The 26,403-nt window shown below is 33.1% G+C and overlaps 2 protein-coding genes across 5 annotated transcripts; one reads left to right on the top strand and one right to left on the bottom strand.

The window, feature by feature from the left end:
- Positions 1-21,782, top strand: LOC106760902 (myosin-15). Of its 3 annotated transcripts, XM_014644341.2 has the most exons (39): positions 1-211; positions 300-428; positions 531-677; positions 1,596-1,741; positions 1,846-2,002; positions 2,117-2,175; positions 3,289-3,445; positions 3,595-3,744; positions 3,850-3,986; positions 4,556-4,702; positions 4,790-4,891; positions 5,269-5,326; positions 6,520-6,621; positions 7,361-7,398; positions 7,490-7,616; positions 7,696-7,869; positions 8,013-8,144; positions 8,927-9,036; positions 9,563-9,623; positions 9,734-9,911; positions 10,383-10,588; positions 10,788-10,907; positions 10,988-11,086; positions 12,932-13,153; positions 13,928-14,067; positions 14,273-14,384; positions 14,549-14,596; positions 14,682-14,774; positions 15,234-15,404; positions 15,490-15,642; positions 17,290-17,466; positions 18,233-18,370; positions 19,593-19,663; positions 19,792-19,891; positions 19,960-20,016; positions 20,093-20,149; positions 20,649-20,729; positions 20,812-20,894; positions 21,253-21,782. In XM_014644341.2, the coding sequence occupies exons 1-39, from the start codon at positions 206-208 to the stop codon at positions 21,374-21,376; spliced, it is 4,569 nt and encodes a 1,522-aa protein (XP_014499827.1). In that variant the 5' UTR covers positions 1-205; the 3' UTR covers positions 21,377-21,782. The 3 variants fall into 3 exon arrangements, 2 of the variants coding, with proteins under 2 accessions (XP_014499827.1, XP_014499828.1); XR_002667902.1 differs by lacking the exons at positions 20,812-20,894; positions 21,253-21,782 and having other exon boundaries at positions 19,960-19,997; positions 20,649-20,684; XM_014644342.2 differs by lacking the exons at positions 1-211; positions 300-428; positions 531-677 and having other exon boundaries at positions 1,633-1,741; positions 1,820-2,002.
- Positions 21,783-23,483: 1,701 nt separating this feature from the next.
- On the bottom strand, positions 23,484-26,382 carry LOC106760432 (endoglucanase 16). Of its 2 annotated transcripts, XM_014643863.2 has the most exons (8): positions 25,508-26,382; positions 25,184-25,396; positions 24,892-25,092; positions 24,722-24,799; positions 24,482-24,631; positions 24,292-24,400; positions 24,053-24,216; positions 23,484-23,980 (listed from the first exon to the last, which is right to left on the bottom strand). In XM_014643863.2, the coding sequence occupies exons 1-8, from the start codon at positions 25,718-25,720 to the stop codon at positions 23,654-23,656; spliced, it is 1,455 nt and encodes a 484-aa protein (XP_014499349.1). In that variant the 5' UTR covers positions 25,721-26,382; the 3' UTR covers positions 23,484-23,653. The 2 variants fall into 2 exon arrangements, with proteins under 2 accessions (XP_014499349.1, XP_022636641.1); XM_022780920.1 differs by having other exon boundaries at positions 24,053-24,400.
- Between the last annotated feature and the right edge of the window lie 21 nt (positions 26,383-26,403).

Below are 26,403 nucleotides of genomic sequence, written 5' to 3'. Positions count from 1 at the left end.
GGCAAAAGAAAGAAGCGGATGATACGGTAAAGCGAAACCGCGAGTGAAAAGAGGAAGAAAACTACAAGCCCAAACTGGGTACGGTGGTGACGTGTCGAATACGATATAAATAGCGTACAGTTTCGCCATTTTTGACTCATAGTCCTCACCCGATAGGGCGGGAACCACACTTTTCTGCTGAACAGAAGAGAACTACCTCAACCTCATGCCTGTAAGTACTACCTCTCACTCTCCAACTTCTCTCTCTCTCTCTCTCTCTCTCTAGGGTTTCATTTTGCACTTCTTTTTCCCATTTGCAGGAACCAATCATGAATATGCGCCATGGCACTAAGGTTTGGGTTCACGACAGGGATTTCGCGTGGATTCCAGCTGAAGTAGTCGAATCTTCAGCAAAGAAAGTTACCGTTGCCACTGCTTCTGGCCATAAGGTGAGGGTTTTCTTTCTGTCTAATTTATTCTGCTGCTATTGTGAATGCTGGTGCATAATTTGGATGATGAATTTGTGAGGTGTGTTGTTGTTGTTGTTGCAGGTTGTTGCTCTTTCCGAGAACGTGTTTCCCAGGGATGCGGACGAAGATGAGCATGGAGGAGTGGAAGATATGACGAGGTTGGCTTACTTGAATGAGCCAGGGGTGTTGTACAATCTCCGCAGAAGATATGCGCTGAATGATATCTATGTGAGTTTTAGTGAAGTGATTTATCGGTAACTGGATGGAGAGTTAGGGGGTTATTTTTCTTTTTTCGTGTTCTTAATCTTTATTTGTACTAATGGCGAGATGAGCATGAGTTTATAGTTGTTATTGCGCTGTGTGAAGTGGGTTTTGGTGAGCCGAGTTGGGGTTAGGGGATTACCATATTAGTGAATTGATATTCAATTTTCTGTACAATGCTATCAATGTAGGATTTTTCGTTAGATTTTAACTGAAATGCGTTGAGTGTAAAGTTTTTTATATTGTCAGCTAATAACGTATTGCTGCGTATGGTAATTAATTTGTACACTCGAACACGATCATTCAATTGCAAATTTTCACATATGATAAGTTTGCTATCTTTCACAATAACTATCTTTTTTAGCATTGATAGGTCATACCTTTAAAATAAATCTTTTAAAATTCAACCCCCGATTATGATTTTTGATTGAGAAATAGTATAACATTTCTTACATCGACCATTCATGACAACCAAACTCCCATTATTACTGTCAAAATTGCATTTGGGTATGCGACTATTGTCCCTAGCCACTTCCCAATCTGCTGGTATTTGAACGTAAATAAGTATGATAAGCTGACATGTGCTTTGTTGCCACCATCTTTAAATGTATGAAGGTAAATAATCGGTGTTTTCATTTAAGGACTTTTGCAGTAGTATATTCGAGGTGCAGTGCTTGTTAAGGTAGCCAATACTGATGGAACAATTAGCATTTACTTAATATGTCAATGTGATTTATATATATTTATAAATTTATCGATCAATATGCATGCAGACACATCTACACACATATATTTATATATTTTGCAAGGATTATTATGCCTATCCTTTACATTGCATTGTGTACTATTTTATGCTTTTTCCATTGACTTGTTTTTCTCTCTTAGACTTATACAGGGAGCATCTTAATAGCTGTTAATCCATTCACAAAGCTTCCCCATCTGTATGACATTCATATGATGGAGCAGTATAAGGGAACTCCATTTGGTGAGCTTAGTCCACATGTATATGCTGTTGCTGATGCTTCTTATAGGTTAGTACGTATTTGGTCTTGCCCATTACTTTGTTTCTTTTTTGTCATATTTACTCTTTGCCTTTTCATGTTGAGTAGTGAGTTTTTTGTTGGGCATGATATAGAGCTATGATGAATGGAGGTCAAAGCCAATCTATCTTGGTTAGTGGTGAAAGTGGTGCAGGGAAAACAGAGACTACAAAATTGATTATGCAATATCTTACCTTTGTTGGTGGGCGTGCTGCTGGTGATGACAGAACTGTTGAACAACAAGTTCTTGAAGTAGGCTAATTTTAAACTCCATTGATCATGAATTTGAGAATTATTTTACTTATAACTTCCATTCCATTTAGTTATCAATAAGGAATGCTGATTGAACATTTTTGCTTGATTCAGTCGAATCCACTCTTAGAGGCATTTGGCAATGCAAGGACTGTCAGGAATGACAATTCAAGGTGAACTTGGTTCTTTATAGTTTGTATATAGACCTTCTGCCAATCTCCAATATTTCACTTTCCACTTTGATTTAAGAAATAAGTATATAATTTTTCTTTGGTCTGTCTTATGATATTTTCTTATCTTTTAACTAAAGCATGCTATTTGAAGACACAATCTTGTCTATTTAATCTACCGTCCATCCATCCAAAACCATAGTTGACTTCATAGAAACATAGTTTTGTACCTAAAAAGTGCCATTTCATGGAATAGCAATTATTTAAAGACCTGACTTTACTAGAATAGTGAACGGGGAATGAACTTGAGTTATAGATAAGCTAAGCTATTTGACTGAATCAATACATGATCGACCAAGCTTTCGGTTATTTTACTGTGCTAAGCCCAACTTTACAAGGTAACATTATGAATGGTTCATGTGAGTGTCTATCATAAAAAAAATATAGTTACATAGATTTGATTTTAAGAATATCATACCACATGTTAGTACATTTTGTATTTAGATTATTATCTATCACTAAAATGTTCTGCTTAATCATTGAAAGAAAGTTTTTGCAGTTTAAAAGTATATGTGATAAATGAGTTAAAAAAGCTAAATCCAAGTTTTATTATTCTTAAACAAGTCCAACTCTTAATAAGTCTCATTTAAATAAATAAGCCAAGCTTGAGCCACCCAATTTTTTCTTAAGTTGAGTCTAGTTCTTGGCTCTGCTCAGTTTCACTTGTTTACACCCACAGACTGCAGCATTGTTACTTAAAATCTCAAAATATACAAGTGAGAAGAGAATTCGTGACATCATAGAATTTTATTTCCTTGTGTATTTCCTGGGAATTAGATTCAGAAGGACTAAAATTAGGAACTGTGGTATTCATATTTGAGATTAAAGTCTGAGGTTTAAGTGTGTAAAGTGGAAGAATACTACTTAAGTTTGTCAGTTTTGTGGGATAATATTTTATTTTTAATTATGTGCATATGATGAATAATCAGGCTCTCTGTTATGGATGTTTTAACAGGGTTTTACATTTTAATGAAACAGTAGTTTAGCAGGTCAAATATTCTTTTATTGAAAATTTTCTTGGTCATTGCCTCATTATTTCTATTTTCCCGAATGCAGCCGTTTTGGGAAGTTTGTTGAAATTCAATTTGATTCAAATGGTAGAATATCTGGTGCTGCAATTAGAACTTACTTGCTAGAAAGATCACGAGTAGTACAGATAACAGATCCAGAACGAAATTATCACTGCTTTTATCAGTTGTGTGCATCTGAAAGGGTATGCAGTCCATGGTGAAGTATTTATGCAATTATATTTAAGTGTAATATCCAGCATACAACAATGTTTTGCGTTGTGCATGTTCGGGCTACTGTTTTCAGTATATCATTATATTGTTATACTTTTTTATTGGAATGCCTTATTTTTAGGATGTAGAGAAGTATAAGTTGGGACATCCAAGTCACTTCCACTATTTGAATCAAAGTAAAGTCTACGAATTAGATGGCATAAATAGTGCTGAAGAGTACACGAAGACAAGGAGAGCAATGGATATTGTTGGCATAAGTCATGAGGATCAGGTTTGATGATGCTACCACTAGTGTTTGCTTTCTTCGTTTCTATCTTGATTAATTTTGTTGATATGCTACCCTTTACTTACAGTTATCCTTTGTTTTTATTGTCAGGAAGCCATATTTTGCACCTTGGCTGCAATTTTACATTTGGGAAACATTGAATTTTCTCCTGGTAAAGAGCATGACTCATCAGTACTAAAAGATGATAAATCAAGATTTCATTTGCAGATGGCTGCCGATCTTTTCAGGTAGGTGATTTTTGTTAGGAACATTATTTAACTTGAATTATTTTACTCGGCTTAGTTAACTGCATTTGACTTTCAAGTTAATTTATTTTTTAAATATTCATGATATTTCTACACGTAGGATTTTGATAATATGACTATGTAGGGTGCATTAACAGACAGGGAAATTAAGGGGTAATAAAGTTTTTTACGACTACTCATTAGTGCAACGGTGACTATGAAATGCCAAGGTGTTAGTGAATACAGTTTTCAACTACTGTTGAGTATTGACTTTGCTAATACAGGTAGTATTAAGTTTTCAGAGTTTGTACTTCAAAGAAGGAGAAAAAGCTTTAGATTAATTTGGTTTCTTTAGTCTGTGGGAGATTGGATTTCTGTCTGAACAGGTGCTGCTACTAATGGAGTTATCTTTTATCTTTGTGAAAAAAAGATAAAAAAATAACAAATGAGATGGATGATTGGTCACTTAATTATTTTCCTTAACATGTAATTAGACATGATTTAATGTAAGTTTTCACTTTTTGTCCTTTTCGTTAAACTTAATTGAATGTCTACAAATTTTCCATATCTAGGTGTGATTTGAACCTACTACTTGCAACATTATGTACGCGTTCAATACAAACCCGAGAAGGAAATATTGTCAAAGCTCTTGATTGTAATGCTGCTGTTGCCGGCCGGGATGCTTTGGCAAAAACTGTCTATGCTCGTTTATTTGATTGGTATGCTTGTGTTCAATGCAGAATTGATGAACATATTTTTATCATGAGCATATTAGGGTGAATACTAACCATTTGTTACTCTACCAGGCTTGTTGATAAGATCAATAGTTCTGTGGGCCAAGATATCAATTCCCAGATGCAAATTGGAGTTTTGGATATTTATGGTTTTGAGTGTTTTAAGGATAATAGGTAATTGTTGTGAATTAAATATCTCTTGGAGTATATTTTATTTTTTTAGGTTATATCCACCGTGGAAAGTTGAAGTGAGTGGGTTAACTGTGCATTTGAGTTGTTGAAATATATCTTGGTAGAAAAAATGAATTGTGAATATCTTTTTTAGTGATTTGTCAATATTTTGCCACTTGTATATAGCACTCCTGTAAATTTTAGCATTTCCACTAATAGAAAAAATGAATTGTGCTCATACGTCTGTGTTGTACCGTCTATTGGTTTCTTTTTCCTATTGAGTTTTTATTATTAAATTGTATTTTCTGCTGCTTTTATTTTAATTTGTAACTATTGTGGTTTCATTCTTTTGGTTGATCCTATTATGTTCATTTCATCAGTTTTGAGCAATTCTGCATCAACTTTGCAAATGAAAAGCTTCAGCAACATTTTAATCAGGTATGCAAATTAGTATTGGAAAAAATGAGCCAGTTTGTTTAAACTTAAAATAAGTGTTTCTAAAATATTTTTGTTTTGAAATAATCACTTTTTAAGAAATAGATAGAATTTGCTTATTTAAAAAAGCAGAAAACTAATTATTTTAAAAGTAGACAGATTAGACAAACACAGAAAAAGTAGGTGTTCTGCTTATTTTGTTAAAAAAAAAACACTTGTTTAAAAATAAGAACAAACAAAGTCACCCAATATCTTGTAACATGAGTCGTATGCTACTTCTATCGGGTCTTGTTTGGTCCTCTGGATGAGATAAAATATGATAGGATGTAATAGTTATTGCCAGCATGATAGAGTAAGAGTGTGACAAACTCGTATACTATTTCAATGTTGATGCACACCAAATAATTGTTAGATTATATATATATATATATATATATATATATATATATATATATATATATATATATATATATATATATAGATATATACATACATATACATATACATATACATATGTTATTCTATGTTATGTTTAAGGTGGATCAAAGTATATTGTGATATGAAAAAATATACATGTGTGTATGACAATATTACTCTTTCATCTTAATTGCACAGTATTTTAAAAAAATTAATTTGATATATTTTTGTATCTTTTCATATATTTTTATTCTTGTTTTTTTAAGTTATAGGAATCATACCAAGATATCTTTAATATTTTTTAAAAATTTTATACTTAATTTTGTTTTTCTAAATAGGAAAATTTATGTAAGAAAATAACTAAGAGATAAATGACGAAGTGGACATTGGAGATTTTAATAAAATGTTAATAAAAAGAAAAATATCTATATCTATATATGATAAATGCTAACAAATGTTATAATAGTATTTATTTAATTTAGTTTTATAAGTTTTAATTAGTAATATATATTAGTTTGCAAATTTTCTTTGGCCAAAAGAATCTTCTATACTATGAAATTTGAGATTTTAAGTGTATAAATTTTTCGAAAAAGCTTCAAATAAAACAATTTTAGTAGCTTGTTTTTTTTTTTTTTTTTGCTAAACATACTAGTTGGCTAATTAGAAGCTACTCAATTATTTATCCAAACGCAATGCCTTGGTGTCTTAGTGCAAATGTTAGTTTCTTTTATTTTTTTAAATATTATTTTAACTTGTTTGCGGCTTGTAATTGCTTCCAGCATGTTTTCAAGATGGAGCAGGAGGAATACACCAAAGAAGAAATTAACTGGAGCTACATTGAATTTATAGACAACCAAGATGTTTTAGATTTGATTGAAAAGGTTTTTGCTAAGTCATTTCTTTTGATGGAGGTTTTCTGATTCTATGTTCTCATGCACCATTCACTTCATATAACATTGATTGTTTCTTGCGTAATATGATGCAAGGATAATGTTTTTCTATAACATTGATGGATAAAGTATTGTGAATAAGCTATGTATTTTGTCACTTTATTTCAGTGGGCTGCAATAATGAATTTCAATAGAATTTGCATTACAAAGTATTAGAAATTGATTCACCAAGCATGAAAGGAGAGAAAATTCCAATTTTATTGATGAGAGAAAAACTGAATTAAAATGACTAGTCTGTATTTACAGAGAACCAGAAGTACCTATGGTACTAAATTGGTAAGCCTGGATAACTTGTCAGTTACAACATATGGCAATCAGCCCTAGGACACAGGTGGTAAGTAGATTAGTTCTCTGAAACAGAAAGCAACTAGTTAACTAGACCACATTATATCAATTCCTTCTTTGTCTTATTCTATGCTTTTGGTCTAATGTTTGGATCTAACATATATATGATTTTGACATAATGTTGGAAATAAGTATTGGATTGGGTTCTTTTAGGACTAGTTGGTAAGATCTGCATACTAGGGTTCACATGATTTTAATTATATCAAATGAAAACTGTGTAGCAACATTTGGAAATTAATTTCTGTTGCATTCATCATAGTTATGTACGAGTCATTTTTTCTCTCTAGATTTCAGTTTCTCATGTACTTGATGCATTCTTTTGCAGAAACCCATTGGGATCATTGCTCTGTTAGATGAAGCTTGGTACAATTTGACTTTTTTAACCCAAATTGGTCCATAATTATGTGTTACCCACTTGTAAATGATCTTTAATCCTGCATTTGTCTACTTTCAGCATGTTTCCAAAATCAACGCATGAAACATTCTCTACCAAGTTGTTTAAACACTTCCTGTCACACCCTCGGTTAGAAAAGGAGAAGTTTTCAGAAACAGATTTTACCCTTTCTCATTATGCTGGAAAGGTAATTTAATGTTTCAGTACTTTCTCTTGTTTTGAAAATGAATTATCTTGGCAGTATATCATCTAATACTTTTATGCAGGTCACTTACCATACAGAGACATTCTTAGACAAAAATCGTGATTATGTAGTTGTAGAACATTGTAATCTATTATCCTCTTCAAAGTTGCCATTTGTGTCGGCTCTTTTTCCTTTGCTAACAGAGGAATCTTCAAGGTCATCATACAAGTTTTCTTCTGTGGCTTCCAGATTTAAGGTGTGAATGTCTATTTGTTTTCGTGAGTTACTGAATTTGAGGGGAGTCATTATTGTGAACAAAGTATTTGAACGTTAATTTTGTGATGTTGATCCTTTTCTGTTTCTTGTTTTGTGTGTGACATTGGTGGATGGGGACTTCAGCAACAACTGCAAGCACTCATGGAAACACTTAACACAACAGAACCTCATTACATTCGTTGTGTCAAGCCAAGTTCTTTGAATCGACCACAAAAGTTTGAGAATACTAGTGTCATACACCAATTACGTTGTGGGGTCAGTTGTTAAATATTCAAACTTCTTTACTATATTGCCAGTAAGCCAATTATTGAATTTGTTTCCTTGATTGCTGTTTGCTAATGACTTGGTCAAAGGAATTGTTTAGTTTTACCAAATGTTACTGTAGGGGTACAAGATCAAGTTACTTTTGTGGTTTTTCCTTTTGGAGGTGGTGAATATCTTTTGTGTGTTAGTGCATTGAATTTTCCAAAGATCTTCTCCAAGTCGGCCTGATTAAACTTGATGTAGCCTTTTTTTCCTACTCAAATTAGAAAGGTTTTTAATCACACTTATTTGATAATAGGCAAAATATTACAGTTATCACTGTTAATAAACAAAATATTTTCAGTTTGTCATAGTTTGTTAAGTCTGTTATCAGCGTTAGTATAGCTGTACCAATGAATGCAGCCAGTATAAATGCTCCCCATGCATTAGGATTTTCAGTGGGTCGATTGAAATGAAGAACTCCATTATTAGTTTATTTCTCTCTTGAAAATTCTTTATGATGGGATCTGAACTTTCTTGAAATGAACCCTGACCTTTCTTGCAATCTGTTTAATATTCTCTCATGGGAACTCAAATCTCATCCCTTCCATTCCTCAATCTGCTGAAGTGTCTGATTTACAATTGCACCTACATGTTTTCATGCATACAAAAATTGCAGCGGGTTTGGTTCAGTTTTTCATACTGACAAGGCTGCCATTATTTTCTTGTCTAAATTTACTTCTTAGTATGGTCACATTTATTAACATTTCTTCTATGACTTTATTTTTATTTAGGGTGTCCTTGAGGCTGTTAGAATAAGTTTGGCAGGTTACCCCACTCGTAGGATATACTCAGAGTTTGTAGACCGCTATGGATTAATAGCTCCCGAATTTATGGATGGAAGGTGATTTTTTTAATTTTATGGATTGACTCAGTTTAACTGTATAATTGCATGAGTCTTTACTAATTTAATTTTTTTGGAAGTGATGGGAACCTTTGAATTACTCCTATAAAGCTGGGATTGCTTCTGTTAATTTTTCCTAGATTTGCTGGTTTGTTTGGTTAGCAATTAGTTCAAAAGTTGATCTATTTATTAACTTGGCCATATCGTGGGCTTGTTCTATTATGTGCTTGAACTAGAGAACTTGGTCTGGTTATAAAAATGTTGTTGGTGATATATCCAGTTTTATTGGGGGTTTTAATTTACTAAACCAAATGACAAACGAAAAGTAAGTTGATTTTACATCTTATTCTAAATTTTTATTCTTCCTTTTCATCATGTTTACATCTATTATCTCGCACTATTGGACTGTTTGTATTAGTATATATGCAATTTTAATTATGTGAATGCAATTGCAGCAATTCAAGTTTCTTATTTGATAATTTTTTCATTTCTGATCAATGTTTGGTTACAATTTTTGTGCTGACAGTTACGATGATAAAGCTGTAACCCTGAAAATATTGCAAAAGCTAAAGCTTGAGAATTTTCAGGTGTGCTTCTTTGGTACTGTGCATACTTTTGTTTTTCAGCTCTGGGTCTGAAAGCATAAATAAATTTATGTTGGTCATTCTTTAATTACTTTTTAATCTTTGTTGTTCAGTTAGGTAGGACCAAAGTGTTTCTGAGGGCCGGTCAAATTTGCATTTTAGACTCTCGACGTGCTGAAGTTTTGGACAATGCTGCAAAATGTATTCAGCGTCAACTGCGGATGTTTATTGCTCGCAGGGATTTCATCTCAATTTGTGCCGCTACACTTTCTCTTCAAGCATGCTGCAGGGGTCAGCTTTGTTTATGTTTAACTAAAACGTTTCTCAGATGTTATTTTTTATGGAACATAATGCATTCCTTTCGCTTAAAGTAATCCTTGATTTGTATTGCATTGGCCATTGGCTAGTTTCAGCGTTTGTGAACTGAATGATAGTATTTATTGCAAGCATATGTCATGTATGTTTAGAATCTGTAAAATGTTTGTAGGATTTAGCTCCTCTAAAGTGAGGAAGGTGCAGCAGCAACAGCTATTACCATGTCTTTTATGAATATTATATAGAAAATCAACGGTGGTAGTTTTCATATCTTTATAGTTTTTTTACATGTCCATGTGTTGGTTCATGATCTCAACAGTTGATTTTCTAATCAATGGTTGTAGCTACACTTTTTCTTCAAAAGTACACCTCACTTTAGAGGAATCCTATCAGTAAATGCATGAGTTGCCATTTCCATAATTAGTTGTCAGCTTTTGTTCTTACAAGGTTGCATTAGCCGAAAGATATATGCTTTTAAGCGGGAGACAGCAGCAGCTATTTCCATTCAAAAATACAGGCGTATGTGTCTGATGAGACATGCTTATGTGAAATTGTGTTATTCTGCTATTATTGTGCAATCCAATGTTCGTGGTTTCACAACTCGACAAAGGTTGTTGCGTAGAAAGGAGCACAAAGCTGCTACTTACATTCAGGTATTTTACCAAAGAGATAGAGTAGTAACATGACCTTTATAATGTCAAAGCAATTGCACGTTCTTCATTTTAGCATTGAATTATGCTTGTGTGTAATTATGCATGTTTAGATATGATAAGGCATTATATTCTTTCTATTGTTCCCTTTCAATTGGTTATGTTGTATTTTTTGTTTATAATGTGTAAGCTTCATACATAGGCCTATTGGAGGATGTGCAAGGTTCGATCTGCATTCCTAAAACATCAAAATTCAGTTGTAGCAATGCAATGCCTTTGGCGATGCAGACAAGCAAAAAGAGAGCTTCGTAGACTTAAGCAAGTAAGGGTTTCTTTCTTTTATCCATGGGAGGGGAAAATGCATCAGAAGTTGTTCTCACTACATTTTTTTATCTTTTTTAGGAGGCTAATGAAGCGGGAGCCTTGCGTTTAGCTAAGAATAAACTTGAGAAACAATTGGAAGAGCTTACATGGCGTTTGCATCTAGAGAAAAAAATTAGGGTATTACATCCAAAAAAGAACAGATGTTTTGGCGTGGATGTGTTCAAATTTCGTTCATACATACAGATAGGATAAGTATTTTTTGACAGGATGTTTTGTTTCTGCATCACATTCTATTAAATTTTCCTTTCGCTAATGTCATGAATATGTTTTTTATTTCGGGAGTCAAATGATTTGAGATTTTGTAGTGTACTATTGTTTCTGGAATATACATTGGTATTGTTGTCTCATATTGCTAATAATTATTCTCATGGTATATCTGTGGTTTTGTATATTTGTTCTGCTCATGACACATGAAGATTCATTCCTAAGATTATGTATCATATATTTATACATGTTATCATAGCCTAGTTTGAAATCATTGCTCTCCAGGGGGGATGTATTGTTGGAATGCTGTTATTGCTATTCTAAATTAGGAGATTTCTCTCGTTTGTGATAGCAAAGCTGCCTTTTGAGGGAACCAATCATCCTAAGATGGACTGACAGTTCATTTGTGAAAAGATTATATCTTGAGACATTACTTCTGATTTTGTTAACTCTAATGATTAGTTGACAGATGTCCTCACCACAGCATTGCTTTGTCGTATAATTGATTATATTTGTAACTTGGTGCATCACATCATATGCACCAAATTGAGAAGGAGTGTTGGCTGTATTTTCAATATATGGTTCTAGGTCCATCTCCATATAATGTATTGTACAGTCTATATAATATTTTCCTTTGCTGTGCACATGACATACAAGGATGTATCCATATGAATGTCTATTTTATATTTTTACAAAGGAAACCGAAGGGAGTGGTGGTAAATACAATTTATTTGATTCTTCCATTTATATGTTTGCATCCCTCTATGGAATTGCGTATACTAGTCATCCTCCCTCATTTGTTTGAAACGGAGGCTTCAAACAATTGCCTTCACTCCACGTCCACCTTATTTGGCTATATATTTTTCTTTTACTAATTCAAGGGTTTCATGCAGTATTTTTATGTCGCTTCTATGTGGGAAAGAAGAATGCTAAGCAGAACATGGTATTGTTCTTAATAATAGATTGCAAGAAATGCTAGCAGCCGAGTTTAATGCCCCCTTTTCCAACATGTCCTTATACATCCTTTCCAATCGGTGAAATTTGTTGTAACTTGTAGTATAATCCGTTTCACTTTCTGGTTAACAAGTCTCACTTGTAATATCGTGTTTCTAATAAATTTAAGTTAATTGTATAGTATTTCTTGGAAAGTTTGTGCTACTAGCACGCTTAATAGATTACACATAAAGTGGAATGTCCACACTGTGTATTGTTCTCTGGATGAACTCGCATTTAGTAGGGACATGCAGTAAATTTTGCTTATGAGTGCACTTGGTTATTGTGTTAAGGGTTTTTCATTAATGGTTAAATTGTTGTCAGTTTTAAATTAGGAGATTTAACACTAAATTATATATTTTAAGCTATTTTTCATTGTTTCTATGTCTTATGATTTGAGGCATATTCACAATTCAAAAATTAAATTAACAATTCATGTTTTCAATCCTGATTTGTGTATTTCTTGTTTTTATTTTCTGGTATTGGAATTTCTTTTCCTCCATCTTTTTTTTGCTTTATCTTTATAACTAATATAATTTCTTTTATTAAAATATACAAGTGTTCATATACCGGATTGTCAGTTTTTACTATAAATTGTTGGTTATGTTTTTAAATTTCTGCCATTTAATTTAATTTGTGATGTGTCAATTTTAGACAAATAGTATGTTTGACCATCAGTTCATTCCAGTACATTAAAGATGAAGCTTGATTTATGCATGTGAGATTTGGGAAACTTATGATATTGTTTTCTTCATTATAATGCAGATTTCTAATGAAGAGGTTAAGCATGTTGAGATTTCCAAATTACAGAAGATGGTGGAGGCTCTGAATCTTGAATTAGATGCAGCTAAACTTGCAACAATTAATGAGTGCAACAGAAATGCAGTTTTGCAAAATCAGTTGAAGTTATCAGTAAAGGAAAAATCTTCTTTAGAAAGAGAGCTAGTTGCAATGGATGAAGTGCAAAAGGAAAATGCTCAATTAAAGGTGCTTATTATTCTTACCATTCAATTTATATGGCAAGATTTTCTATTTCTGTGTCTAGAAGCTAGATTGAATTACATTACAAATTTACTCTTCATTGTTTAATTGCAAGAAGTTATCCTCTTAATTTGCATGATGTATGCAAATTTGGGGTACATATTGGCTGCGCTATGCTGTACAAGGCCCGAGCTAGGCCTGCTACCCCAATTAAAATGCCCAAGACCTGTTTACCTTATATAAGTCTTGTTTTGAGGCGTTGCTTGGTCACGAAGCCATTAAAAAGCTCTATTTAGTTTTAATAAAACCTATTAACTAAGGTGACATGCATACCTAAGTTGATTAATGTTATTTGTAGGCTTGTGGTATTTAAGTATTTAAATAGACCAATAGGTAGTAAAAATTTTAATACATATTGTTATAATCTGAGGCTTTTGGGAGGACATTCAAGCCTAACCTTTTGAACTTAATAAGCTTCTAGTAAGATTTTGGCTTCACATATTTAGAAAATTTGCATAATCTACCCAAAGACTGACGAGGGCTAGAATAAAAGTCCCCAAAATGTGGGGTAACCTATTCACTTCTCTAAAGTAGACTCATGTCATAAATTGCAGAAATAAGAATGGTTGTTGATGAAGTAGTGTGTTACATATGAGCTCATTCATTTAGTAGTATATGCTTTGAAAACAAATGGTTAATGACATTTTCTTGCCTCACTTTCTGTTTTGTCTGGTTTCTCTAATAAATTATGTTATATAGATTGCTTATCTGATATTGTAGGGTTCACTGGAGGCTTTTGAAAAGAAGAGCATGGCTTTGGAGCTTGAACTTGTTAGTGCTCGGAAAGACCATGACAAAACCATTCTGAAAATGAGGGAGTTTGAACACAAGTGTTCTCAACTTGGGCAAGATGTGAAAAGGTGCCTCTTCTACTTTCATTTATCCTATTTTACAAATTGATTTAATTCAAGTGCCAAATGTGCTGGATCTTGTCTTTCCCTTCCAATGTATTTTTCTTTCTTTTATTAGAGTTTGGTTCTTTTAAAAATTTTAATATTGTGCAGTAGTTTACTTAAATTTGTTTGTAATTCTGATTTTTCTACTTGTATTTTAATTTTAATATAGCCTCCAGGAAAAGCTATTTAGTTTAGAGGATGAAAATCATGTGCTTCGTCAGAAAGCCTTAACTGTATCTCCTAAGAGTAACTATCGAGGTTTAACAAAGTCATTTTCAGAAGTAAGTTTCCTCATGCAAATTGATGTTGATATCAATTAACATTTACAGAAATTGTATCTTTGGGTTTCCATTTCCCGTATAGCCAATATATAAATGTTTTAAATGTTGCAAAAATATTTGATTGGGTATTGTGACATATCTATTTAATTTGCTTTCTGAAACAGAAACAACCAAATGCAGTAGCTCCCTGCACTGATCAAAAGCCCATATTTGTAAGATGCTGCATTATTGGCTTCTGTTGAAAATAATTATTGAGCACAATTATAGTTGTTTTTCATTGCTTCCAATTTGATACAGGAATCGCCCACACCTACAAAACTTATTTCCTCTTTTACACATGGAAGTTTCTCAGACTCTCGTAGATCAAAATTAACGGCAGAGAAGCACCAGGTATTATTTGTGCTTCAGCCTCTTGTTTTCAAATTTCAGATGGTTGCTTTAAAAGGTAGCTGTACACAATATAGCTGACTTCTAACAAACTACTCTGAAGAAAGCAGTTAAGAACTGCTCTGTATACAATAAATTCATGCAATATTTTTTTCTAAATTCTCGGAAGTAGCAATCCCGGACAGAGGTTGCCATTGCTTATTTTTTAATTTAGCAAGAAGGTGAAGTGGGCTGGGGCACATCATAAATGCAATTATTGTCAATATCCGTTGACAGTTTCCTTGTTTAGCTTAAACGTGTTGGTTTAATCTCCTGGGATTTGGACTGATTGGCCTTTTCTTTTCTTGGCTCGTCCACAATACTGTAATTGTTTGTTACCACAAGGAAAATACAGATAGGATTCAATCTACAATTTGCCAAACATTGTGCCCTGTAGGTTTATTGATACCATGTGTTGTGCAGGATAACAATGAACTCCTCTCTAGGTGTATTAAAGAGGATTTGGGGTTCAAAAATGGTAAACCTCTGGCAGCTTGTATCATATACAAATGTCTTCATCATTGGCATGCCTTTGAATCTGAGCGCACGGCCATATTTGATTTCATTGTTGATGGAATTAATGATGTCCTAAAGGTAATAGTACTGTATTTGGGTTGTACGGTGCCTGTGTAGTTTTCATCGAGAATTATTCATTGGAGTTCAGTGTCATCTGTTTCAGGTTAGAGACGATGACATTATCTTGCCATATTGGCTGTCCAATACATCTGCACTTCTATGCCTCTTGCAAAGGAACTTGCATTCAAATGGCTTTTCAACAGCCACTGCTCAACGCTATGCCAGATCATCTGGCTTGACCAGCCGAATTGGGCATGTGAGTTATCAAGTGAAGTTTGTACACTGATATCAGACTTTTCTCCCTTGTGCATCATAAATTTTCTTCTATTTTACTTGAGATTGAAACTGTAAAATAATTCTTGAGGACTTAATTGGTCCCTCTCTTAATCTTCTATTTATAAGAATAAATTGATACAAGACTACATGATAAATAGGATAATCCTAAAAATAAAATATAATCATGATAAATAGAATAACACTTGACACAATATAATGATGATAAATAAGATAAATATCCTAATAGTTGGTGATGATTGACTTGGTTCAAACAGTTGCATAATGTTATGAATTTTAATAATCTATTATGTTATGAACTTACAAATTATTAATGTTTGGATGTAGAGTTTGTTTTCTTTTATCGATCTCTTTATGCACATGTTTTGTAAGTAATTTCAGCATTCACAAATGCATGTTACTTACTATGACAACCATGGAGATCACCTCACAATGGGCCATATGGCTTTGATGCCATAGGCCGATAAAAAAGGATTCCATCTTAAAACTTAATACCATGTTAATATGAACCACACTTAATTGTTTGGCAGCCAGTGTTGGACTTCTTTTTGCCTGCCATAACTAGCATAAAAAGAGATTTATTGAGATTATAAATTCCAATGACTAGATTGGCAGAAGTTGTACGGTTAGCATTCCACATAGTACACTGCTGCATTGAATAAAATAAGGCTTGGTGCATTCTCTAAGTGCTGCTCATAGTTTTACCCCCTATTTACATTAATTACTACCTCCTCTCAGCCACTGAACAGTAATCTGAAAAACCTGTTGTAAATAGAGGATTAATATTATTATGATAAGAATATCTTCAATATTTCCATAGTAATGTGGAGAAAATTATTTTTTGAATTTTCCTATTATTTAACCATATTTTAGAGAGTTTACAAATAGAGGTAATGAAAATATAACTCATGTGATTGTTATCAGTAAAGTAATTTTTTATTTTCTTTCATAGTTCAAGTATACCCCATGTCATTAACCAAGTTTCCCAAAATCTCGAACAGTTAGGTGAAGATACATCAATACTTTTTTATTAAAGCTCTGAACATGCACACTTGTCAAACTGAAATATCATTTTGCTTTAGAAAACTACCAACTACCTGTTTTATTCCAAGTAATGGTCTTGGGCCGTGATTCTGCTAATTTCCGTCCCAGTACTGGTCTTGTGCCATGATTCTATGCAGAACACTGAGTCATTGAATGATAGTGTAGTATTGTGCTATCTTCATAGACACAGCCTGCAACGATTTCAACTTTATCAACACTTTTGAAACCCTTATTGCTAGCATTTTCTTTCTTCTAAAGATTCCTCTTTTAACAAGCTTTGCTTATCTGGTGCTAAGAGAAATCATTGCTTATTCGATGATTTGATCATTTTGTTGTATCTTCAACTTACAATTACTGATCATTCTATGAATTATATAAATAGCAATTATTGGATTCTTTTAAAGGTTGTGTTGACTGTTGCAATGTTTTTATCTGTTGATTTATTTGCCTTTGTCGCCATGATTTTGTTTTCCCTTTAGATTTTGCATTTCACTCTAGCTGGTCTCCCAGCACATGCTTTCTTTATCTACTTCCTTATTCAGTTTGGTTTGATGCCATTTTTCAGAAGCTGAGGTCTCCATTGAAGCTTATTGGATATGATGATAGTACAGTACATGTGGAAGCAAGATATCCAGCTATTCTTTTTAAACAACAGCTAACTGCTTGTGTAGAGAAGATTTATGGCCTTATACGTGATAATTTGAAAAAGGAGCTTTCTCCACTTCTTGCATCATGTATTCAGGTGGTCCTAGCTGATACTTTTGGGGATTCAAGCAATGTGTCACTTAATTTGCCTAGTACTATTTTGTGCATCGATGTTGTTTTATTCTTGGTTATATTGTACTATTAAGTTTTAAATCCTGGATCATTGTATAATGGCTGTTTGACTTTATTTCATTGCTTGATTTGCAATTTAAGTTCCATATTTAGGAGTTTATAGAGCAATGCAAAGAAACAATTCTGATAATCGAAGAGTTGTTCTTATTTGCTTGCACAAGGAAACAAATTTCACTTTGATGTTTAACTTCTTGTGGCTACTTTGCTTGTACAAAGAAACAATTTTATTTGTTGAAGGGTGTTTTATTTGCTTGTTCAAGGAAACACTTTGATTTTGATGGTTAACTTCTTTTCTTGTGGCTACTGTGATGCATTGAAACACAAGAATTGAAAACCTTGGGAATGCTTGAGACTGGGGGAGATGTCTTTGTTTAGCCTAGTGATAACCAATTCACCCATTATTTGCATTGATGATGTTACTGCTTTGGAGATTGTTTTCTTTCAACTGCTGCTATATATATTTTTTTTATATAAAAAAATGAATGTTTATATTATAGCATCACTATACAAGTGCCAGTTTCTCTGTAGACTTTATTTATGCTAAAATATAAAGTGTTGTATGATTCATGTCATCAAATCTCACTAAGTGGGAAAGTGCTTTTTGTTTCTGTCAAGCTTTAATAATGATACTTTGTGTAATCATGTTTCTTATTATATATGATACTTTTTAGGCACCTAAAACAGGTCGGATGCTAGGTGGAAAATTATCTAAGTCTCCTGGTGGGCTTCCTCCACAATCACCTGTTGCTCAATGGGACAACATCATCAAATTTTTGGATTCACTCATGAGCAGAATGCGTGTAAATCATGTATGCTATTTATTGATTTGTTTGTCACTATCTGATGTGCGCTATTCTTTCCAGTCCAGTCTTTGTAAGCATTTGTTTGGTCATTGCGACAAGAGATGTAAGGGTTTCCTTATTTTGAACCATGGTTATCAAAACCAAACTGAACCAACTGGGAACTGGCCTACCATCCTGTTCAAAGGAACCACATAGCTATTACGTGAAAGAATGGAACAAGAACTGGTAAAACCAGTCTTCATTCGGGCAAACTGGTGGTTCAACTAGTTTAACTAGTTCTTCAAAATACTGGTTTCATTTTAGAAATGTCTATAACATGTTTTAATATGAAATCAACCTTAATGAATACTATGTTATGATGACTGGTATATGAATTACTTAGTTTCTAATTGTAGATGTTACTATTGTTAATGGATATTGTTGAACTTAAATATTGTCAAATTTAATTTTACTTTGTGAGTTTTGAATGTTAGTGTTGTAACTTATAAGTTTTGGCATTTAAAAGTGTTTTTTAATTTATAATGTTGTTTTTTATTGATCATTTTTTAATATAATGTGGTAACTTTGAAAAAATATTGTTTATTTTACTGGTTCAATCACAGTTAGCTCATTTATTATTGAACCGGTGCATTTACCTGTTTAATGACCAGTTTGGTTTCCAAAATATTGACAATCTTCAACTGACCTTTTCTGGGACTGAGTAGTTTAACTGGCTATGTGGTGTTTTTCTCAAGGTCCTTTTAGTTGGGTGTCTCTTTTATTTGAAGAGACTGGCTTGGAATGCCTCTTGTTCCTATTGTTGTTGCTGCCTCATTGTTAGTTCTGGAGGTTTTCTTGTTCTCTTTTTGTATATTACTTTTCCAAGTTTATAAATGCTTTACTTGTCCAAAAATTTAATCATGTTTCAGTAAAAATTGCATGAAATGGGGATGTATAAGTTTTACACACTATGATTTCTTAATTGTTTCCTATTTTTTAGTTATGCCAACTTTAGTTAAAGCTTTGGAGTGGTGAACTGAAATATTGTAATTCTTTGAAACCTAGAGTGCTTTTTCTACACACTTTATGTTGAGAACATAATTAATAGAATTCCCATTTCTATTAGAAAATAAATGAGCAGTTATAATTTATGGTTATGCATTTAGCTGTTTGTTTCAATAGGGATCAACCATTCAATGTGATCTATTTGTTTCCCTTGGTCTTTTCTTACCAAAGGCTGTGTGTTCAGGTACCATCCTTTTTCATCCGCAAGCTGGTTACTCAGGTTTTTTCCTTCACCAACATTACACTCTTCAATAGGTAAAATCCCCTATCTACTAGATTAAGTTTTTCTGTTGCCTCAATCAGTAATTTGCTTTGTTTGTTGAATTGCTTTCTGTAGTTCAGTTCTCTAGTTTTTAATTGAATTTGCCCATAATATCTTTTAGCCTTCTGTTGCGACGTGAATGTTGCACTTTCTCAAATGGTGAATATGTAAAGTCTGGGCTTGCAGAACTGGAGAAATGGATAGTTAATGCAAAGGAGGAGGTAAAGTGAGCTTGCTATTACTGCATGATTTTAATTTTAAGGTTTAACTAGGTACTTCTGGAATTTAGTATGCAGGAACATCCTGGCACGAACTGAACTATATAAGGCAAGCTGTTGGGTTTCTGGTACGAGCACTACCTTAGTTGTACTTTTTTTTCCCTCAAATAGCACTGATATGCCATATTTATTTTAATTGTACAGGTAATACACCAGAAGAGAAAAAAATCTTTGGAAGAAATTCGGCAGGATCTTTGTCCGGTATTATAAAAATTATATTGTTCTTAATGATTGCAACATCTCTTTTATCACACGTTTATACTGAATAGTTTTTCATCTCAAATGATTTAAAGTTCCGTTTCGTGAATATGCCTGAGAAATTGAACCTGCAATTAAGAAATTTGTGACCATGACCCGGGGGTTCTTGTTTCTGTCATTGTTTTTCATTGATTCAATAATTTGGCTGAAGTGAAAATTCGTTCGAAGTTAGATGAAGAAATGTTGATGGTATAAAATAGCTATATATGAAAGTCAATGTTTGCTCCAATATAATTGATACATTTATTTCTTAAATTATTAGTTTCTTTCAAGTAAATATGTGGAGTCTTTTTGGCCTGACGTATATAATAAATACCTGGGTAACAGTTGGATTGTCAATGCTGTGTTGGAAGGAAGTTTCCCCTAATATTCTCTTTTGTACTTTTGCTGAAAAAAATACTGTTTATAGAAGGATTAACCTATTTCTAGTTCACTTTAACAGGCACTAACAGTGAGGCAAATTTATCGGATCTGTACTATGTACTGGGACGACAAATATGCAACCCAAAGTGTGTCCAACGAGGCAAGTTGTGTTTTGAATTGATTTAAAGTACTTTTATGTTGTGGTAGTATCCTTGGAGTTCTGAACTACTTATGGTGAACAGGTAGTTAATCAAATGAGGGACATTGTGGGCAGGGACAATCAGAATTTGACAACTAATTCTTTCTTGTTGGACGATGATATGAGGTGCTTTGCTTTCAGCAATATCAGTTCTTTTTAGTTCTTTGTAGTTTTAACAAGTGACTGGCGTTCTTATTATTGGCATGGTACCAATAAAAGTTTATTTGTCAGATGCTTTTACAAATAGCCTATTATGTTATTTTGAAACTAAGTCTAGTAGCCTAATCTGACTATGTCATGTAGTGCGTTTAGGTTAAATTGCATTGCATACTTAATTCTTCTTTGGGATGACGGAGAAATGCATTTGCCACAACCACTGATTCTTTGCTTACTCATTAATAAAATGTTCTCACAGGACCTATAATATATTGGAAACAAGGATAGCTTTGACCCCCTCTCTTAGCCTTTAATTTTTTTGGTGCAGCATTCCTTTTTCTGCTGAAGACATAGATATGGCAATCCCTGCTATAAATACTGATGATATCGATCCCCCAGCATTTTTGTGCGAATATCCCTGTGCCCAGTTTCTTACTTTACATGAGAAATAATTTATCTACACTACAATTGGAAGATCGATTGAAACTCTGCTTCAATATGTGATCTCTGGGATTAAATGAGAGCACAGCCCAGTCGGAAATTTTCCCCCATTCAAATGGACAGCAACCTTAGTCGTCATCAGATTTATCGGTCTCGTCACTGAATGATGCCCTTGGTACTCATGATATTAGTTACCAATCAGAGGTGGAAGAATGATTCTCTTGGTTTGATTTGTAATTATCTAAAGATAGGATAACAGTAAAGTTTTGACGTGCTGCTGCTATTATTATGTAGGCTCATCATAATTGTATTCATCATTTTTGTTGTATTCTATGTAGGTATGCATTTGTAATCAGAGCCTTGGCCAAAGAAATTAAAAGTTTATTCATTTATGTAAAAATCTCACTTTTTTTTTTATTCCTTTTAAATGTTAATATTTTTTGTAACTTCAGCCTTGAGATTTTGAATGTCATTGTTTCATTTTGGAAGCAAGGCACAGGTTTGCTGGCGATTAAAAAGGGACTACTTTTAGTCCTTCGTCGACACCACCACATGCCATGTAACCACAATTGAGTAACGACAACAATGATCTATATCTTTCAAAGTCTTACTTAAGGTCAGAAATATGACTGATAAACCTATCATCATCATCATTTCAATTAAGTATGATGCCCGTTAATGAACTTTGTTAGTCTCATTATATTGTCTTCAAGGAGTGGTATGACCAACCTATGTTTTTTCTTGACTGAATTTAATTATTGTTTCACTTGAAAAATATACAATTATTTTATTGATTTCAGTCAATTACATTCTCATCATCTTTATTTGTAATATACTTGAAAATGTTACATCTGTAATTTCCAAGTTCTAACTGTATTTTTTTTGAAAAGTTATTACATATTTATAATATATAGTAGGTAAAATAATATAACAGTCGAATAAAAAAGTTATTTCATTGTTTCCACAAATTATGCCCATAAGACATTTTAAGAATTATAATTTATTTTTGAGGTTACGTAAACAATTAAGTAAAATATAAAGAATTAGAGTATTAAAATGGAAAATCAGTAATTTAATTTTCATAAAAAGAGTGGTGAAATTTTTTTGAACGAGATAAAATTATACATTAAAACAATCTCAATTAATTTTATTTAAAATTAATGTCCACTTGATTAAAAAATAATGTATAATTTCATAAGTAAGAACAAAAAAACTTACTTCTGAATCACCTTTTTAAAAATATCTATTGAAAAATTTAATATGACCAAAGCTGGAAGTATTGCTTGAACGTCTTGTCGTTTTTAATCTAGTGAGTGCTAAAATCTGATTAAATCTTTACATTTTTTTGGAGTACCATAGAAAGAAAATTGAATAAAAGAAAAATAATTTTAAATCATCATAAAAATATTTTTACTATTATTTCTTGTTACCAAATAAAGAATGTATATTTATTAAGTTCGCAAATTATTAAATATATTTAGTTTCCTTTCATTCTAACGAAATGTATCGATGAAGTGTAGAAGAATAAAACGTTAATAAAAAAAAGCAAAACCCAAAAGTAGTGCTGCATCAGCATCCAAGACGAGTATATCACAGTGTATTCTTTTCACTTGCAAGGTGAAACACATCCACGTCCACAAATATTCCAAAATATATGTATTTAAAGATCAAAATACCTTTAATATTTAATTTTAGATAATTACTAAAAATAATGTGCAGTTTTTCTTTCGATATTTTAAACACTCGATTATCTTTTGCTTTTTTTGTTTAAATTGGACGAAATTTCAGTTCGTTAATTATTTTTAAGGCAATTAAGTTTGTTGATTTTTTTAAAGTTCATTTCAATCTCTCTTCAAAAACTTTGTTGATATAAATTTAAGTAATTACAAGAACAGCTTTAATAATACTTAAGATAAAATGTTTTTATATAAAAAAAATGCAATAAATATTTTTTTCACGATGTCTTAATTCTATGATTTAAGATTGTATGTACATTGACGACCATAAACATAAAACAAATCTTTTGAATCAGATTGGTCATTTGGAGAACATATTGTACTATTTTGTTTTTCTTGAGAAAATCACTGAAATTAAGGAAATCAAGAAGAAGGGTTTGACATATTCTTAAAGTTAATACATAATACATTATTCATGGTTCATATTGTTTCCTAATTCTTATTGATCTATTTAGTGGAGCACTGGCATGCTAAATTAAGAGGTAAATAATTAATTAAAGGTGTTATTGCGTAACAATGTATATACAAAATTTGGAATAAGATGAAAATGAATCAAGACAAAGAAGCAAGCTTTGCAAGAACTCCAGCAGCGAGGGAATTGACGTAGGTGCATGGTTCAGTGTAGGGTGACTCCCAACGTTTATCCTTGAAGTTGTCTTGGCGATCAGCTCCACCCACAATGGCACCGGTGAGTTCATGAGGGTTAGGTTCATCTGTCATAAACCATTTTGTGAAGGTCATGCCACAAGGCACATTTTCTTCACCCTTTTTCAGTGTCGGCACCGAAGCACCTCTATGGTGAGGTTGCGTTGGTGGGTTCTTTCCAAATCCTACCATGTACGATCTTCCTAGTGGGTTTTTCCCTAGAATGTAATCCATCTGTGCCAAACATTGCAATCAAACACTGCTGTTTTTAATCAATCTTAAAATGGAGTATGTCTGTGTACTAACTTGTTGCTTAGCGAAAGAAAAGAGATGGGAAGAGCTAAACGTTTTGTCACCACAAGTAACTTTGCCTTTATGTTTGGCAAGCAAGTCACTGTATACACTGAACAAGAAAGCGCTGCTAGTTGCATACTGCGAGTTGGCTCCGTCTCTTAAATGAATATAGCCACCTGCAAAACACCATTCTTCATAGATTTCCTTCATTTTTAGCACTGCAAACACAAACAAAGGAAGAGGGTACTCACCAGGAGACATTGTAATCTGGTGGTAGGGACTGTCTGGAAGGACAGAGCATATGAAACTTTCTGCATGGTATTTGAATTTCACGAACTTCTTTTCACCGTCGAAATATAACTGACAAACAACATCATTCATTCATGTGTTAATTAATTAGGACTAGCATTCATGAGAAAGGAAGAAGATAGGAAATTAAACCTGGCTAAGAAGGACTTGAGCTCCGGCATATTTAAGGTCCCAACTAAATTCTGATACACTAGCACTCTTGGAATCTTCTAATATGTACTTTAAATAGATTGACCTCTTCGTAGCAATGTATAGCCATGTTGCTGCCCACATCAATTCGTCCTGCATTTCACACATTTACAATGCAGTCGTGAGAAATTATCAAAAGGGTGTCTTCTCCAAGAGATAAAGATTAGAGGAGAAACTAATTACATTATAGCCGGAATAAGAGCAGTAGAAGGGACACTCTCCATCATACGTTCCTTTATGCGATTTGGCCATAAGGAAAAGCTACACCAAATTTGTATAAGAAAGAAAATTAGACTATAAGATTTTCATGCACCCAAAAAGTTAAACGAGTAGACATGAAATACTTCACGTACCGTTTTAGCTCTATTGAGAAGAGAACGAGAATATTTACGATTTTTGGGTCTGAAAACGATGGAAGAAGCTGCCATTGCAGCTGCAGTTTCAGCTGCGATTTCACTCCCGGACGTGCCGTCACCAATCTTCTTAACCGTTCTCGGTGTCTTCATATATTCTGGTGGAATCCAACACTTGTGATCCTCTTCCGCGTCTCCTACCTGCATTATAATAATATTTTTAAGAGAGAATGAAGCGTGCTATTACAAAAAAAGGCAAAATTATAGGGTAGCTGATAAAAGAATGCACCACCTCTACGTATAATCTTTTGCGTCGAGAACTAGCTTTGAGAAAATAATCAGTGCCCCAGCGAATGGCATCGATAAGATGATCCATCTCTTTTGCTTCTTTAAATTCTTCCTTGTAAAAAATAGCAGCCCATGCCAGCGTAGTAACGGTGAAAGCCATGGGGAGACCATATTTCACATTGTCCCCTGCATCATAGTATCCTCCGACAAGGTCCACCTGCATGCATGCATGCATCATGTAAATATACAATTGTTGTCTGTGTATATGTTTAAAGAGTTTACACAGAAACTATATATTGTATGATTCAAAAAAAAGATAGAAAGAGACGTTGGCGAGTTTTCCATCATCGAGTGCTGAGTCTCCTCTCCAGGGCACCCTATTACTTGAGGGAAGTTTCCCTGATCGTTGTGCCTCAAGGAAGATAAGGGACTTGGTGAGAGCCTCCTTGTAATTGAGACCGCCACTAACAAGCATCATGTTTCCTTCAAACAAAGTAAGCCATGCTATAATCATGGCCAAAAGTACTTGTCTGTTACCCATTTACACGCTTTGAATGGGGAAAGAGAAGAGAGTGAGGTTATAGAGAAATGAAAACAAGTGGTTGAGTTGATTGTTGCGAGAGAAAAAGAACCCAGAAGCCTTTTTTATTATGCTTAGAGATTTTGAAACCACTACTATTCTTGGCAATGGGAAATGTAGATTGCTAAGTTCTTGCCTCACAAACAAAGATAAAGCTACACCGCTTATTCTCCTTCTTACTTTTACCATCTTTCCTTCATTCTAAAGCCAACGTTTCTTCGAAAAACTTCAAATAATACATCTTTCATCAACACCGTTAGATTCATAATTTATATATTATATTTTTCTCCCTATTAACTAATCAAAGTAATTACAGAAACCAATAGTTTTTACTTATACCATTTCAACATTTCGTGTTCTAATTTCTATATTCCTTGACTCCTAAAGTTATATATATATATCAGTTTGGTGGCAATTGACAGATTTTGCATTGTCATTATCAATGAAAAGAACTGAAATCTTTTAAGTGAACACAGGTGAAAATTCAAGATACACATTTATAATAGGTTATGTATTAGCTTGATGAGAGACTAAGCTTCTACATTTGGGTGTACTCTAAAAAATACTTGTTATTTTTTAAGTCAATTAGATAAATTTAAAAAACCTTATACAAGAAATTGTAAACCCTCCTTCGCATCTTGGGG

Source organism: Vigna radiata, chromosome 5, assembly GCF_000741045.1.
Source record: "Vigna radiata var. radiata cultivar VC1973A chromosome 5, Vradiata_ver6, whole genome shotgun sequence".
Taxonomy (NCBI): domain Eukaryota; kingdom Viridiplantae; phylum Streptophyta; class Magnoliopsida; order Fabales; family Fabaceae; genus Vigna; species Vigna radiata.
The sequence above is the reverse complement of the archived record's forward strand: the minus strand, read 5'-3'. Positions and strand labels throughout refer to the sequence as shown.

Bases quoted from the DNA above. Each gene is read 5' to 3' on its own strand.
- LOC106760902 (XM_014644341.2), top strand. The intron at 3,745-3,849 runs GTTTGATGATGC...TTTTATTGTCAG, and splicing joins GCATAAGTCATGAGGATCAG to GAAGCCATATTTTGCACCTT. The intron at 14,597-14,681 runs GTAAGATGCTGC...AATTTGATACAG, and splicing joins CTGATCAAAAGCCCATATTT to GAATCGCCCACACCTACAAA.
- LOC106760432 (XM_022780920.1), bottom strand. From the start codon at position 25,720: ATGGGTAACAGACAAGTACTTTTGGCCATGATTATAGCATGGCTTACT. The intron at 24,632-24,721 runs GTAATTAGTTTC...TGTGAAATGCAG, and splicing joins GCTCTTATTCCGGCTATAAT to GACGAATTGATGTGGGCAGC. The intron at 23,981-24,052 runs GTTAGTACACAG...TGTTTGGCACAG, and splicing joins TTTCTTTCGCTAAGCAACAA to ATGGATTACATTCTAGGGAA.